Raw genomic sequence first — 13,709 nt, forward strand, 5'->3', positions numbered from 1 at the left:
ATAATGTGAATTATTTCTTTAATATGGTAAATTGTTTTTTATTTATTTGATATATTTTATTATAAATATCTTTTACATATGTATATACAAAATTAACTCTTGAGTTAAATATTTTTAAATCTACTACTTATTTATGTTTTTAAGTTCTCTTTACCTCATTTGTGTCAACTTTGTATTGTGTAGCTTGTAGCACAGTGTAATTTGTATCTAGGAAAATTATGCAACCAGGCACTGCTGTTGCTTTAGCAATTACTGTTGTTGCTGCTGTTGTTATTGTTGTGTGAGTTGAAGCGATGCACGCACCCCCACCTACACACACACACATACATATACAGCATGTAAACATAACCTCAAATTAAAATATGTTTGCTTACGTACGGCAAACTAACAGGTAAACAAACGGATGCCAGGACGCTGGAGTCGATTCGAGGCATAAATTAAAAACTTTTGCTTAATTGTTACAGTGCAAGTTTTGTAGTCAAGTTAATTATGCATAAAGTGCGAGAGAGAGAGAGAGGGAGCGAGTTGGAGCCGTGTTGGAATTTATTTACCTTCTGGTCTAAAACACACGCAAAGATTGCAAAGTGTGTATGTCTGCGGCTGCCTGTTATTATGACAGCTGCTGTGATTGACAGGCGGCGGTTGGCGACTGTCGGCAGCGGAAATTAAGCGCCTCGATTTGCGTGCTCCACGCGCACCGCGCATAAATCAGCGTGGAGCTGCGCGCACCTACGAGCCAGTTAAACCAATTGATTTGGGCCCTTGAAGCAGTCGAGCTGCCTGATTACGAGGGACTTCAACAAGGCGTAAAGTGCTTGATTCGCTTATTAAGCTAAATGCATATAAATGCGACTAGTCCAGGAAATGCAGCAGAGACTCAGTCAGTTAGTCAGTCAGTCAGTCAGTCAGTCAATCAGTTAGTCAGTCGTGTCAAATTGCTTAACAAGCAATTATGTAAACCGTCAACAGCGAAGCTCGAGCGCGCAGTTCAAAGCAAGCCGATGCCACGCCAGGGGCAGGCCATGCAAAAAGGGCCAAGACCAATTGGCCTGGCTCAGTTAAGCGACAAATCTGTAAGCCAACAGCAACAGCAGCAGCCACAGCAGCACTTGATCATAATGATGATGATGCTTATGGCACTCGGCTGGAAGTCGAGTTGCAAACAAATGACTTAAGTGAGCAACTAACAAGTCGCATTAGCCAGGCCCATGACAGCGCCCCAGTCACTAACAATTTGAATAACAAGCTTGTTTCAAATGTGGAAATGTTGGTTGCCCTTAAACCGGGTAGCTATCGTATATAATTTAATTTATTAAAAAATTTTACATCATATATTTTTTTAAAGATATTTTGGTTTTTCTTCTATATAAATTGGAACCTATTATATTAAGAATTTATTATTAGCAATTTATATTTAAGCAATTTAAATGTCGATTAACCTTTTAAATTGTAATGTATTTGTTTTTAATTTGATTTATTTTTGTTTTTTATGACTAATATATTTAAAAAAAAAAAGTATTTTTATTTATTTTAGATAGGATTTATTTATTGTGATAATTATTTTAATAATAAATTAATATTGGTCTGCTATGTTTTTCCATTAATTTTTATTATAAATCATTAAACTAATAAAATAATATATATTTTTCTGTATTAACTAAAGATACTTTTAGTACTATGTAGCATTGATTTAAGTATTTAAATTACTGTTGTTTTACAAGATGGGCCAAAGGAAATTTTTATCAAAGTTTCAGATTTATTAAAACTAATAAAATTTAATAAAAAATTAATTTCCCAAACTGAATTTACTTTACACTTCATTCTGCTTTCATTATAAATTCCAACGAAATCACTATTCATTTGAAACTTTAACGTATGTATAAGTAAAAGTTCAAGGAGCAGCAGCAAAGCAATAAGAGCTGCTTAAGCATATGTGGCATTGCTAACAGCACTCAATGATATTGTTGTTATATGTAATATAAGGTATGCTTGATATATATATGTACGATTTATAGCACATTTTCATCTACACGGCATTCCATTTATATTAATTAAAGCACACCTTTTGTTCACATATAAGTCTTTTATCTTTTATATGTATGCTAATATATACAAATTATAAAATTATAAACAACAATTAATTAAAAAGTAGTAGAAAATAAGTTTTAAACAATAATCAAAGTTTTATTTATTTTTATTTATTTATTTATTTTTTATTTTATTATTTTTTTTTTTTCAAAATGTGTTCCTTAGTAAATTTTAGTTTTATTGATATACCTATTTTAAATAAGTTTCTAATAAATCTACATTCCTCTTTGCACTGTCTAACATTAATATTTGGGGCTTCTAATTTCAAAGCGAATAAAACATGTAATAAATAAATCATTTAATTGGTTATTTATAGATTGAAAAATTACCTCTTAAAATAGGTATACATCAAAAAATATATATTTATATAAATGCAACTAAACCAAATCATAGTGAGCAGTTAGAAAACTCTGATGCTTTAAAGCTTTCTTCCGTCATCCCCTGCACGATTCTTGGTCAACTCTTCGAGTCTTCGACTCTGATTTATGCGACAGTCATTAGGATTCGCTCGTTTGTGGCTGGGCAGCAGCAGGGCAAATTGAAAGGGCCAGCGAAAACTGAAACATATTGCAGCATTTTATTATATTTTAAAATTAACAATTTTAGAAAGAGACAGTGAGAGAGAGAGAGAGAGAGAGAGAGAGAGGGAGAGAGAGGCAGTTAGAGTTCGAGTAGAGCCGCTTGCATTCCAATTTAATGCAATTTTGCGCCTCTGGCCAAACAAATTACTCAAATATTGCGCATAAATTAATGGAGGAGAAAGAGGACGACTAAACTAGGCGACGGACTAGCAAAAATTAAAACATTAATCTACGGCCTGGGCCTGCGCACATGCATAACAATTAATGCGGGCCTCTAAATTTATTAATTTATTTATAAAACCAAAAAAGGGCAGCCTGCCAAGGAAAGAGGTGCGAATGCGAGCTTAAAGACCTGCTGCACAGCTCGGCGCAGAGCCCAACAGAAGTCTGCAAGACGTCTTAACGAGAAATACTATTCCACATGGTTCTCAGTCGATGTACGTCTCCCTCTTCTTCTTCTTCTTCTTCTTCGTTTTTTTCTTTAAAGAAATGTCCGTACGCCCTCCAGGGACAGATTAGCGATTAATCTATGGGGCATGGTCACATGCACGTCCTACACTTGCCTTCCAGGCAGTCGGCAGTCGTAGGTCTGGCGGTCGGGCAGCTAGAAAGAAGCGTCTGTGGAGCGTGGAGCGAGAGGTAACGATTAAAAAATCTCCACAGTAAAGACTGAGCACTTAATCAAAGAGGATTTAGAGAGGAATACAGAGCCAAAGCCCAGTGCCCAGAGCCCAGAGCTGCAGCTAAGGCAGCCAAAGCGTTGATGCGGCGCTTTGTTTTAGCTCATTTCGTTCTTCCACATTTGCTGATGCACCACAAATACCCTATTAAAATGATTGGGTATATGTAGATGAAAGGGATGATTATCTACTCTTATATATTTTATTTGTTTATTTACTGAACTTGATTCTATGAATATAATATAATATAACAGTCCGCGGTCATTTGACAGCTTTTACAGAATAACCACGTATATTCTCGTTAAGAATTATGGTAATATTTATATAAGTATAACCCTATATAAGGGTTATTTATTAAAAAATATATAAGTAAAAATTAATTGGTCCCTAAAATATATGTATTTTTTTTTTATTGTAACAAAACATATATAAAATATAAATTTAAAATTGATCATTATAAAAAATCGTAATTCATAAATTTAATAATTTATAATCTTATACAAAATTTAAAAATATTCTTTTTTGACATTGTTAGCTTAAGAATTTTATGAAGTAAAGCCAGCCCTTAGGAAAATATGTCTTGAAATCTGAAATTCAATATCATATATCTAAGAGAAAAGGTATTTCCATATATTATGAATTTACCAATATTCAAAACTTTTGTTCAAAGAAAAATTACGTATTCGATATCCATGAAATATTTTCTATTAAAATAGATTATTGGAATTTTATAATTATTATTTTTAACATATTTCAAACGTAGTAAAACTGGAAACTTTATCAAAAGCATAATTAAGATAAAATCATAAACATATTAAAAGAGGACAGGCTATTTTTGTGGTTTAGAATAGATAAATAGGGCATAGCTTCAAAAGTTTTGTCTTTGATTAGGTGAATTTGTCTTTGATTTCTCATTCCATGCAGTAGAGGGTATTTTGAAGTCGTTGCACTCCAGTCATGTTAATTTTTGCTTGCGCTCTTTACTACATATTACAAGCAGTAATATTTTGCTGAAGCCTTGTTCATAGTTTCTGGTGCGCTTTTTCATTTGCGCAGCTCCCCTATGCCAATTCACCTCGCTCCCTGCCCACTCGCCCGCCTCCACCACCTCTTCCTCCTCCTGTCGCACCACACACCTTGCCATCTGCTGTTTAAGCTACCAGCCTGGCCGCTCAGTTGGCAACTCGTAAAAGACCTTAAATAGTGGCAGAGACATTTCAGACATTGCCGCGCGTTGGCTGCTGCATTTGTCAATTTGCTATGAGTTGAAAGGGGCGTGGCCGGGGCATAAAAATGATATATGCGAGCGCTGAGTTAGCAATTTTCGTATGAATTGCCAAATGGTAAAGCGACGCCGACATTCGCTTTATGAATTTTCTTTATGGGCAAAAACAACAACAACAAAAAAGAATGAACAGAAAAAACTCTATAAAATATTTTGATTGTATTTCATGTGAGCTTAAATTAAATGCATGTTGCACTTCATACACACATATATATCTGTCTGATACGGCATCGAGTGGATTTAGAAGAGCCAGCAGGAGTAGGAGCAGGAGCAGGAGCAGCCCATCCTCTCTGTCTGTGGGCAATTATGGCCCAGTAACCGCAACACTAGCTGGCCAGCTTTGGCCTTGGCCCAAACACTCGCATTTCGTCATAAGCCTCGGCCAATTTTTGGGCATTTGGGCCTGTAATCCTTTTGTGTGCTAATTGGAGCGTTTCTACCGGCCATAAATACCCCGGCAAATGAAAGCGAGCGGCTAAAAAATGTATGTGTAGATGTATGTGTGTGAATTTGCCAAAATATTTGTCATAAACAGGCAGCTCAAAAGCCGCTTAAACCTGCCACTTGCCCGAGAGAGCGAGCGAGCGAGCGAGAGAGTGAGAGAGAGAGGGAGAGAGAGCGCACAACAAATGTAAGCCTTTTGCATTCCTTTTAATTGCTTTAGCTTTGCGGTCACACTTGGCACGGCCTCAGCCTGTGGAGGGGGCCGTAGAGAGGGGGGCCCTGAAACGGTGGTAATATGCTATTTCGATAGGCTCTTCAGGCTGTGGCTTTCTACCTTAGCACAAAATCTCTATTAATTACACGTTGCTCTCAATGCAAACCAAGGATTATTTATTGTATAGGATTATTTATTGTACTGAAATAAAAATTTCTGAATTTATCGTAAAAAAAAAAAAAAAATAATAATTTAAGGTATATTTTAGCTATGAATAAACTTATATTTATCTAAAATATACATTTTGTGTTAGCAATTCAAAAATCTAACAAAACTCCAATATTTACAAAAATAAATCTGTATTTATACACAGAATTTTGGCTATATCGTTAAATATGGAGTAGAGAACTCGAGTATTTAAAGCTGTTTTTCTATACAAATTGTTATATATATAAATTTTGTGTATATAAAATCGTATACTTTATTTTTATTTTATTTTATTTATTTATTTTTTATTTTTTGAGTATAAATACTTAGGGTATCAGACAAGCAAATTATAAATATTGTATATAAGATTTACGTACATTAAATAAATATATGTATGTATATATGTAAATCTCTTTAAGAAATACCGTAAGTCACGATTTAATATAATCGTGTATTATATATTTTATACTTTATTATATTATAAGAAGTAGAGTTTCGCTTAGCCGTTGAGCTTCAATTCCAAAATACTCCTAGTGTTATGTAAGCGCCCAAGTTATTTGCTCATGCTAATCTCGATCGCATGTTGACAGCTCTTAGGCAACCAGATCGAGAGGCAGGAATTTGAAGTGGGCCCGCTTTGGGCATCTTAGTGGGTGCCAATGTGACACATTTATGCGACAATTGGCGGATTTATCATGTATGTGTGTGAGTGTGTGTGTGTTGCATTGATTGGCTATCCAATTTGCATATAATTTATTTTCAATTGTTGTGACATTTTGCGCCACTGTGGCTGCGGCTGTTGCCGTTGCCATTGCCGTTGCTATAGTTGGGCTGTGGACAGGTTGGCATAGTCGTGGGAACTTGCTGCACGGTTGCAAGTTGCAAGTAGCTAGCAGCGAGCTGCGAGTGTTGATTGTTGCTTGTCGCTAGCGACAAATCTCGGGCCTGACTCACTCTCAGTTGCGGCGAACTTTCACTCGATTGCGGCCTGGGCCTAGTCGATAATTAAGCCATCTTGCGGCACGTTTATCTAGCTGCAGACAATGGCTGCATCTGGCGGATATCTGTGGCAAATAGCTGCGGTCCGGGCGCACCTTCAATTAACGTCAGAGTCGCTCTGTCTCTGTCTCTCACTTGTTTAGTGTCTCTGATTGGAGTTGAGGTAAAAGTGTGGCATTGTTGCCTTTTGGCCTTATTTCAGCTGAACTACTAAATGCCAATTTGGCCGGGATGCTGGCAGGCAGGCAGGCACTCAGGTGCTAATGCCTGTCCGAAAGTTTGGCCAAGTTTGTCACGCTAACCGAGTGCCAGTCGAGAACCGGTTCGATGCTGGCATCTGAAATCGATCCGGCGATCTCCACTTGGGCCCAGTTCGTACTTTGAGCCAATTTTCAGTATGTAAGTTCGGAGTGGTCAAGCATACACTGGAAAAATATTCAAAGTCAGTTAGTCGAGCTCCGAGCACAGATGGGAGCACTTCAATAAAAGTTTGTAGGTTTTACGACATGTTCCGGCTTTTCTGTTGATTTTTTTTTGTAATATTTTGTACATTTCTTTTCTTTTTTTTTTTTTTAAATTGTGTGTGTTAGTGTTGTAGGTAATCCAAATTAATTAATCAATAATGGCGGACGAGAAACCCAAAAAGAAATGGGAATGCTGTAAGAAGGGTCCTCCGCAGCCCGTGGAGAAGACGGCTGATCCGATCATCTCGCAAATTGGCGACTTCAAGGTCTATCAGTTCTGGTACTGCATGCTGATCTTCCTCTGCAAGTTCGGCACCGGCTGGCACACGCTGGCCCACATCTTTCTGGCCGCGCCAACGCCCCACATCTGCAAGACGGAGAACGTGACGAATGCGTGCAGCTCCGCCTGCAAGAATCCCTCCTTCGACACGAGCATCTTCAAGACCACAATCGTAACGGAATGGAATCTGACCTGTAAGAAGAGCAGCTTGGCCAGTCTGTCGCAGTCAATTGTTATGGTTGGCATTATGTTTGGCAGTATGGTGTTTGGCATGATATCGGATCGGTAAAATTTGTGTGTATATATATATTAGTTATATGTCATACGGATATCTATTGTCTATTATAGCTGCGGTCGTCGACCCGCATTTTTGGGCTGTTGCTTAATGCAACTTGGCACGGGCCTCATTGTCTGCCTCTCTCCGTATTTCTGGTTCTATTGCGTCTTTCGCTTTCTGGTCGCCTTTGCCACTGGCGGCACAATGACAACAAGGTGAGATCGATCTGAGCTAAAAATGAACTAAATACGGGGTTCCCCCATATAACTTCTTTGCCTCTTTTTGCAGCTTCGTGCTCATCATGGAGATAATCGGTCCCAAGAAACGTGAATTGGTTGCCATTTTGTATCAAATTCCGTTCAACATTGGCCACGCCTCGCTCGCCGTGTTCGCCTACTTCATACGCACCTGGCGCTGGTTCCAGTTCAGTGTGACCATTTTCTCGGTTGTGTTCTTCCTGTATATCTGCCTGGTGCCCGAGTCGCCGCGCTGGCTCTTCATCACGGGACGCTTGGACAAATCGATCAAGATTTTGGAGAAGATCGCCAAGCACAATAATGTGATCACCGAGACGATTCGGGGCGAGATCGAGGCGGCCTACAAGGCAGTGTCGGCCGCGGCGCCAGTGAAAAAGGGCACCTTCATCGATCTGTTCCGCTACCCCTACTTGCGGTTGAAGACCATTTGCATGGCCAACATTTGGCTGGTGGTGTGCATGGTCTACTATGGCACCGCCCAGTACATTTCCAAGCTGGGCGGCAACATTTTCATAAACAATCTGATCGCTGCTGCCCTGGGCATCCCCGGCACCCTGCTCTGCGTCGTGATGACCAAGTACCTGGGCCGCAAGCTCACCATGATGATTACCAATGCCATCAGTGCGATTGGGCTGCTGGCGTTGGCATTTCTCACTCATGCCGACGAGAAAATTCAGGTGGTGTGCGCGACCCTGGGACTGTTTGGCGCCTCCATCACTTTCCCCAATGCCTATCTGTGGGGCGGCGAGGTATTTCCAACTGTCGTCCGTGCGAACGGCTTGGGTCTCTGCTCGATGGTCGGTCGCGGCGGCAGTCTCATAGCGCCGCTCATCTGTGAACTGGCTCTCATCCGTGCCTGGATAACGCCGTTGATATTTGGTTTATTCTCGGTGTCGGGCGTATTGGTGAGCTTCTGCTTACCGGAAACTCGAGGCGTTCAGCTACCAGCGACCTTCGAAGACAGCGAAGTAAGGGAGAAACATAAGTTTTGCAGCCTCAAGTGAGCTGTGGCCCGACCCAGCTTATGTCTATAAAAGGATTCAGGAACGTTTTGGTAAATGCCCCTACCTAAACGCCGATTGAGTTCAGTCCTGACATCTATAACAGCTCAATTGGTCTTGTTGGTAATGAGCAATATCATTGAATGAGTGGTTAAGCTTCGTAATTGTGATAAGTCTGTAAGCAATAAAAATTCTTTAATCGATCAATTATGCGAACTTCATAGATTGTGTTTCAGATTGTGTTATCATGATCGATAAGTATCGATAATTGATCATATGCTTCATTAGATTGAACAGTTAATAAGTAACAAAATTTCGACCAAGAATCGATTCAAATATCAAGTTAAAAAATTCTCTAAATGATATTTTTAATATTTATATATAATGTCTATCGATATTCACTTATCGATAAACATCGTTTGAGTTCTCTTATTAAGTAATGTTTAAAACTTGTATATCAGAATATGATCGTTAAGCTGCAATCGAAAAATATGTTTATCGATTCATAAATAGTATAGCTGTCACATCAATATGGTATATTCAGTTATCGCTACATATCGTTACATATCGCATTGCTACAGATGATAGTTTTAACAAAGCTATTAGATGGATCAGCTCAAATGACTGATAATCCCTTTAGAGTTAATCCAGCTAATCCAGTGAGCAATTAGTTTCGCTCAGCGAGTCGAGCCCCTCCCGCCTGCTAAATGACCTTCGCGCACAACAAGAAAAGAAAAAAATTTATAGCCCGCTGAAAAGTCCACTCAAGGTTAATATCGTTGTCAACTTTGGCACGCCTCATTTATATGCAACACTTGGCTCTGCAGACAGGATGTCGGGAGTCGGACATCAGGAGTTGGGCGTCGGTCAGTCGGCCGGTCGGGTGGTCGGGCGGTCGGGCGGTCGGGCGGTTGGGCGTTCGGCAGGCAGGAGTCAGTGGCCAGTCGCCGTCGGCACTTCGCAACATGGCTGTGGTGCGACGCTCAATCGCCACTCAAGCCAAGCTGGCCCAGCTTCAGCAGCCCGAGAGATGCCGTCTCTCAGTCGGCCTGTCTCGACAGTCAATCAGTTGGGGGCAGTCGCCGGCCAGTTGCCAACTGCCAGCTGCAGCGGCTTGGAGGCCAAGTTTTTAACGTCATCGGCACTGGCAGCTTGTCATGTCAGCCGTACGAAAACTGTCAGAAATCGAGCTGAAGTTGGCGTTCAGCTTGCTGCCTCGCTGCACATCACCAGGCCCACTTCAAGACCAAGTTCAAGTTCCAAGTCAAAGTCGAAGCTCGGCGTCGTCGTCGCATTTTTAATCAGCCGCGGCGCGTCTTAGTGATAATTACCAGACATATTTGTTGCTCGCTCTTGTGAGCTGTGCCTCCGCAGTGCCTTCGATTCCGGCCGTATAATTAATTATAAGTGCGAAGCTGTTGTTTCGTCTGGGCTATTATTCATTGCTGTCGCTCTTGCGGCTGATGGCTCCTCATTCAGTTTACATTCGCATGCTTGGCTCCATCTTTGCTGCAATTTCGGAATCAAGAAGCGAGGTTTATACAAAAATCATGGGAACTATTCCAGAATGAGCTTGGATAAGGTCAAATTGTTGTCTCTCAAATTCAAATGATAAAAATTATCTAAATTTCGTTTGTGTGAGTTTGGAAAGGGAAGAGAAGCTTTGCAAATTGTATTATTTTATATTATGATTATTTATTTTATTTTATTAATATTCACAAAAAGAGGTTGCAGTAGAACAACCTCTTAATTTTTTTTTTTTTTTTATATATATACAAGAAGCAGTTTATTTTTTTTTTTTTTTTTTTTTTTTTTTTCTATCAGATCTAGCAAGGCAACATAAATATATTTCAAAAGTTACTGGGACAAAAGCTTAAAAAGTTAAAAGTTAATAAAATCATATTAAGTTATACGACACTCTGAGACATTTGATCTACAACATAAAGCAGATAAAGAAGGAAGCGAATCAGATATTAAATGGAGCTTAAAGCATATATCTAAACGAAATCAATATACTCAATTCATACAATGAATGATTAATATGGAAAATGTGAGAAATTGTGATGTGTTTAGCCGGCGAACACACAAAATGGCATTAAAACAATTGGAATGGAATTTGTAGGTGAATTAAAAAAAAGAAAAGAAAAGAAAAGAAAAAGACTTTGTATTGTTTTATTGTCAGCCTGTTCGCATGGCGAGCAGCAAAGTCCTGGCAAGGCGATGTTAAAAAACCTGACACTTGGCTAAAGCCGAAAAGGCCAGCGCAAAAGCAGTTTGCCATTTTGCCAACATATGGCAAATTTGCCTGCTGACTGCATGTCAACAGCTACAACAGCAACAGCAGCAACGACGACGGCGACGGCAGCGAAACCCATTTAAGTTCAAAGCGCGACAACCGCCAGAGTCAGGAGTTGCAGTTGGAGCTGGAGCTGGAGCTGGAGTTGGAGTTGGAGTTGGAGCTGTGGCTTGGCATGCCAGCTGAGCCGATCATTATCTGCGTCGCATATCTATTTGCGATTACGAGAAGCAGGCAGTCAGAGAGCCAGTGAGGCAGGCTGGCAGGCAGGTCGGGGTCTGTCAGTCGTGGGAGTCTGTCGGCCTGGTGGCAATTGCAACGTGGGCGCTGACAAACAGACAAATGTCAAAATGACGCGCTTTGTTGTTTATCATATTTACCGCAAGGCAACTAGGCAACAGCTACGGCGACATGGCCCAAATGCAATTAGTATTCAAATGCAGACACGCCAGAGACGAGGCGAGAGCGAGCGCTAAGCCAAAACGAGTCATCATCAACCAAAGTCTTTTGCTTTATTCATTTTTGCCGCCCGGGGAGTCGGCCAGGCAGCGCAGGGCACGCTAAAAAATGCGTCTAGTCTTGTTTCTATATACACACACACACACATACACACATACGTACATGTATATCTATGGTCTTTTTGTTCAGAATTCGTCGTAATTTAGCGCACGCATTTTGCATTTTAAATGCCGGCCACATTCTGTTTAATTCCAACAAATTCGTTTGACTAATTGCGAACAGGTGAGCGAGCGAGGGGATTCTGTGTAACTGCACACCTTTAGCGGCCGCAATTAAATGAATGGAGCCCGCTGCCGATTTAATGCATGATTTTGTCTCCTCATCATCTACGTGACTCTGCCGCTGCGAGCTGCGCGGCAATAGAGTGTGCGCCCGCGGCATTTTCGCTCAGATGATTCAATATGGGCACTCGCTGCATATTAAGCAGCCCAGCGCAGCGACTCTCCAATATGGTCTTTGTCCAGTTTCGCTTTTACATCACCATAAAGAAAGTCAGCAGCCAGCGCAGCGTTCAGTGTGCGTTCTGGGCGCCATTCAACGCACCTCTCATTGCTCTCTCTCTCTCTCTCTCTCTCTCTCTCTCTTTCGCTCAGTTGTTAAGTTAACAACCGAGTTATGACAACTGCCAGCAATTAAAATTGACAATTGATACGACAGACAACAGCAAAAGAGACAACAGCAATATCGTGCCTCTAGCGGGGGTAATAAACGATGCTTTTTATGACTGATAGGCGATCTGAAGAGCGCAGGTTCACACGGGTGGGCTTACTGTGATAATATATCATTGTATATATTATAAGCAAATGTAAAGAAATTAAAGATTTATCTCTACAAAATGTATATTTGTATATTATGAGGAATTAAAAGAATTAATTTGTTTGATCCTCCCAATTAATCGTTGTTTTTATTATACTGAATTTATATAAAAAATATTTTTAAATACTCTATATAAATATCTGAAATATATAAATTAAATATATTATAAATTATGTAGTTTTCTTTTTTAAATGAATATTTATATTCATTTATTAATCGAACCGTAATTTAATTAAAAAAAAGAAAAGTATTATTTTCCAACTGACAATTTGTTTATATTTTGTTATAACTATATAATAAGGTATGTAATGTATGTTATTTAATTTAAAATTATATATCAAAAATAAAATGAATATAATTAGTATAATACCCAGATAAAATTCATTCAATATATTTTATATGATTATTGTCAATATATTGTATATTTTTCAATAGAAATTTAATCGAAATAAAAATGAATTAGCTCACATTCATGCTTTACTCATTCGCATTTAGTATATTTAAATAAAAATGTTATTATATAAATTAAAATACTTTGGATTTAGTTTCTATATAGTTTACTATTTTTGTTGAATATCCTTAAATATATATTTCTTCTCTTTTCAATTGAAAAAGAAAAAAAAAAAAAGCATTAATAATTTTAGTCTTTAAAGAAATATCAAGTTTCTTGTCAAAATGAAACTAAGAACATTAGAATCAAAAATCATTTATATATTTCGAACAACTTCTGGTATTCATCGTGTAAACCTTCTTGTAAAGGTTACACATATATAAACTTATAATGGGAAATATGTCCATCTCTTTTTCTCGTTAACTGCAGCTATCTCTTTCAGGGCCAAATTCATCAGCATTGTGTTTATTTTGTGCCGCAGCATTTCTTTTTATTGTGAGATAGTTGGAAATTTGCTGAAACTAATTGCTGCAAAGAGCTGGAATACCCATATGAGGCGGGGTGCGGCCATCTGCGAAACGGCTAGTCCATTTGCGTTGGGGCAAATATGACAATTGGCGGCATTATTAAAAATGCTACGTGCGCTAAATCTGCCGACATCAGCCAGAACGACAGCAGCGACGGCCAAAGGGAGACAAACACCAAAACCGGGTGAGGCTGGGCAGCAAAGGTAACGGCTTCGCATGGGGTAAGGGTAGACGGGTTGCCATGACGGTTGCTGATAGCGCACTCAATTTGCATTTCTGGCCAACGGGGGGCGTGGCGCGGATGCAGAGAGGGCGGGCCATAGAGGAAGAGGTCGAGAGAGATGGGCAAAAGTATAAAAATCAACGGGTGCCAACAATTACTT

General features: G+C 39.3%; 1 protein-coding gene across 1 annotated transcript; it reads left to right on the forward strand.

The window, feature by feature from the left end:
• Positions 1-6,903: 6,903 nt before the first annotated feature.
• Positions 6,904-8,984, forward strand: LOC6580709 (organic cation transporter protein). Its single transcript, XM_002006476.4, has 4 exons — positions 6,904-6,990; positions 7,089-7,527; positions 7,591-7,734; positions 7,808-8,984. Exons 2-4 carry the CDS (start codon positions 7,121-7,123, stop codon positions 8,778-8,780), a joined length of 1,524 nt encoding a protein of 507 aa, XP_002006512.1. The 5' UTR covers positions 6,904-6,990; positions 7,089-7,120; the 3' UTR covers positions 8,781-8,984.
• The last annotated feature ends 4,725 nt before the right edge of the window (positions 8,985-13,709 follow it).

Source organism: Drosophila mojavensis, unplaced genomic scaffold (genome assembly GCF_018153725.1).
Source record: "Drosophila mojavensis isolate 15081-1352.22 unplaced genomic scaffold, ASM1815372v1 contig_81, whole genome shotgun sequence".
NCBI classification, from domain to species: domain Eukaryota; kingdom Metazoa; phylum Arthropoda; class Insecta; order Diptera; family Drosophilidae; genus Drosophila; species Drosophila mojavensis.

Coding starts and splice junctions, on each gene's coding strand:
- LOC6580709 (XM_002006476.4), top strand. CDS start 7,121: ATGGCGGACGAGAAACCCAAAAAGAAATGGGAATGCTGTAAGAAGGGT. Junction 7,528..7,590: donor TTTGGCATGATATCGGATCG/GTAAAATTTGTG, acceptor TGTCTATTATAG/CTGCGGTCGTCGACCCGCAT. Junction 7,735..7,807: donor GGCGGCACAATGACAACAAG/GTGAGATCGATC, acceptor CTCTTTTTGCAG/CTTCGTGCTCATCATGGAGA.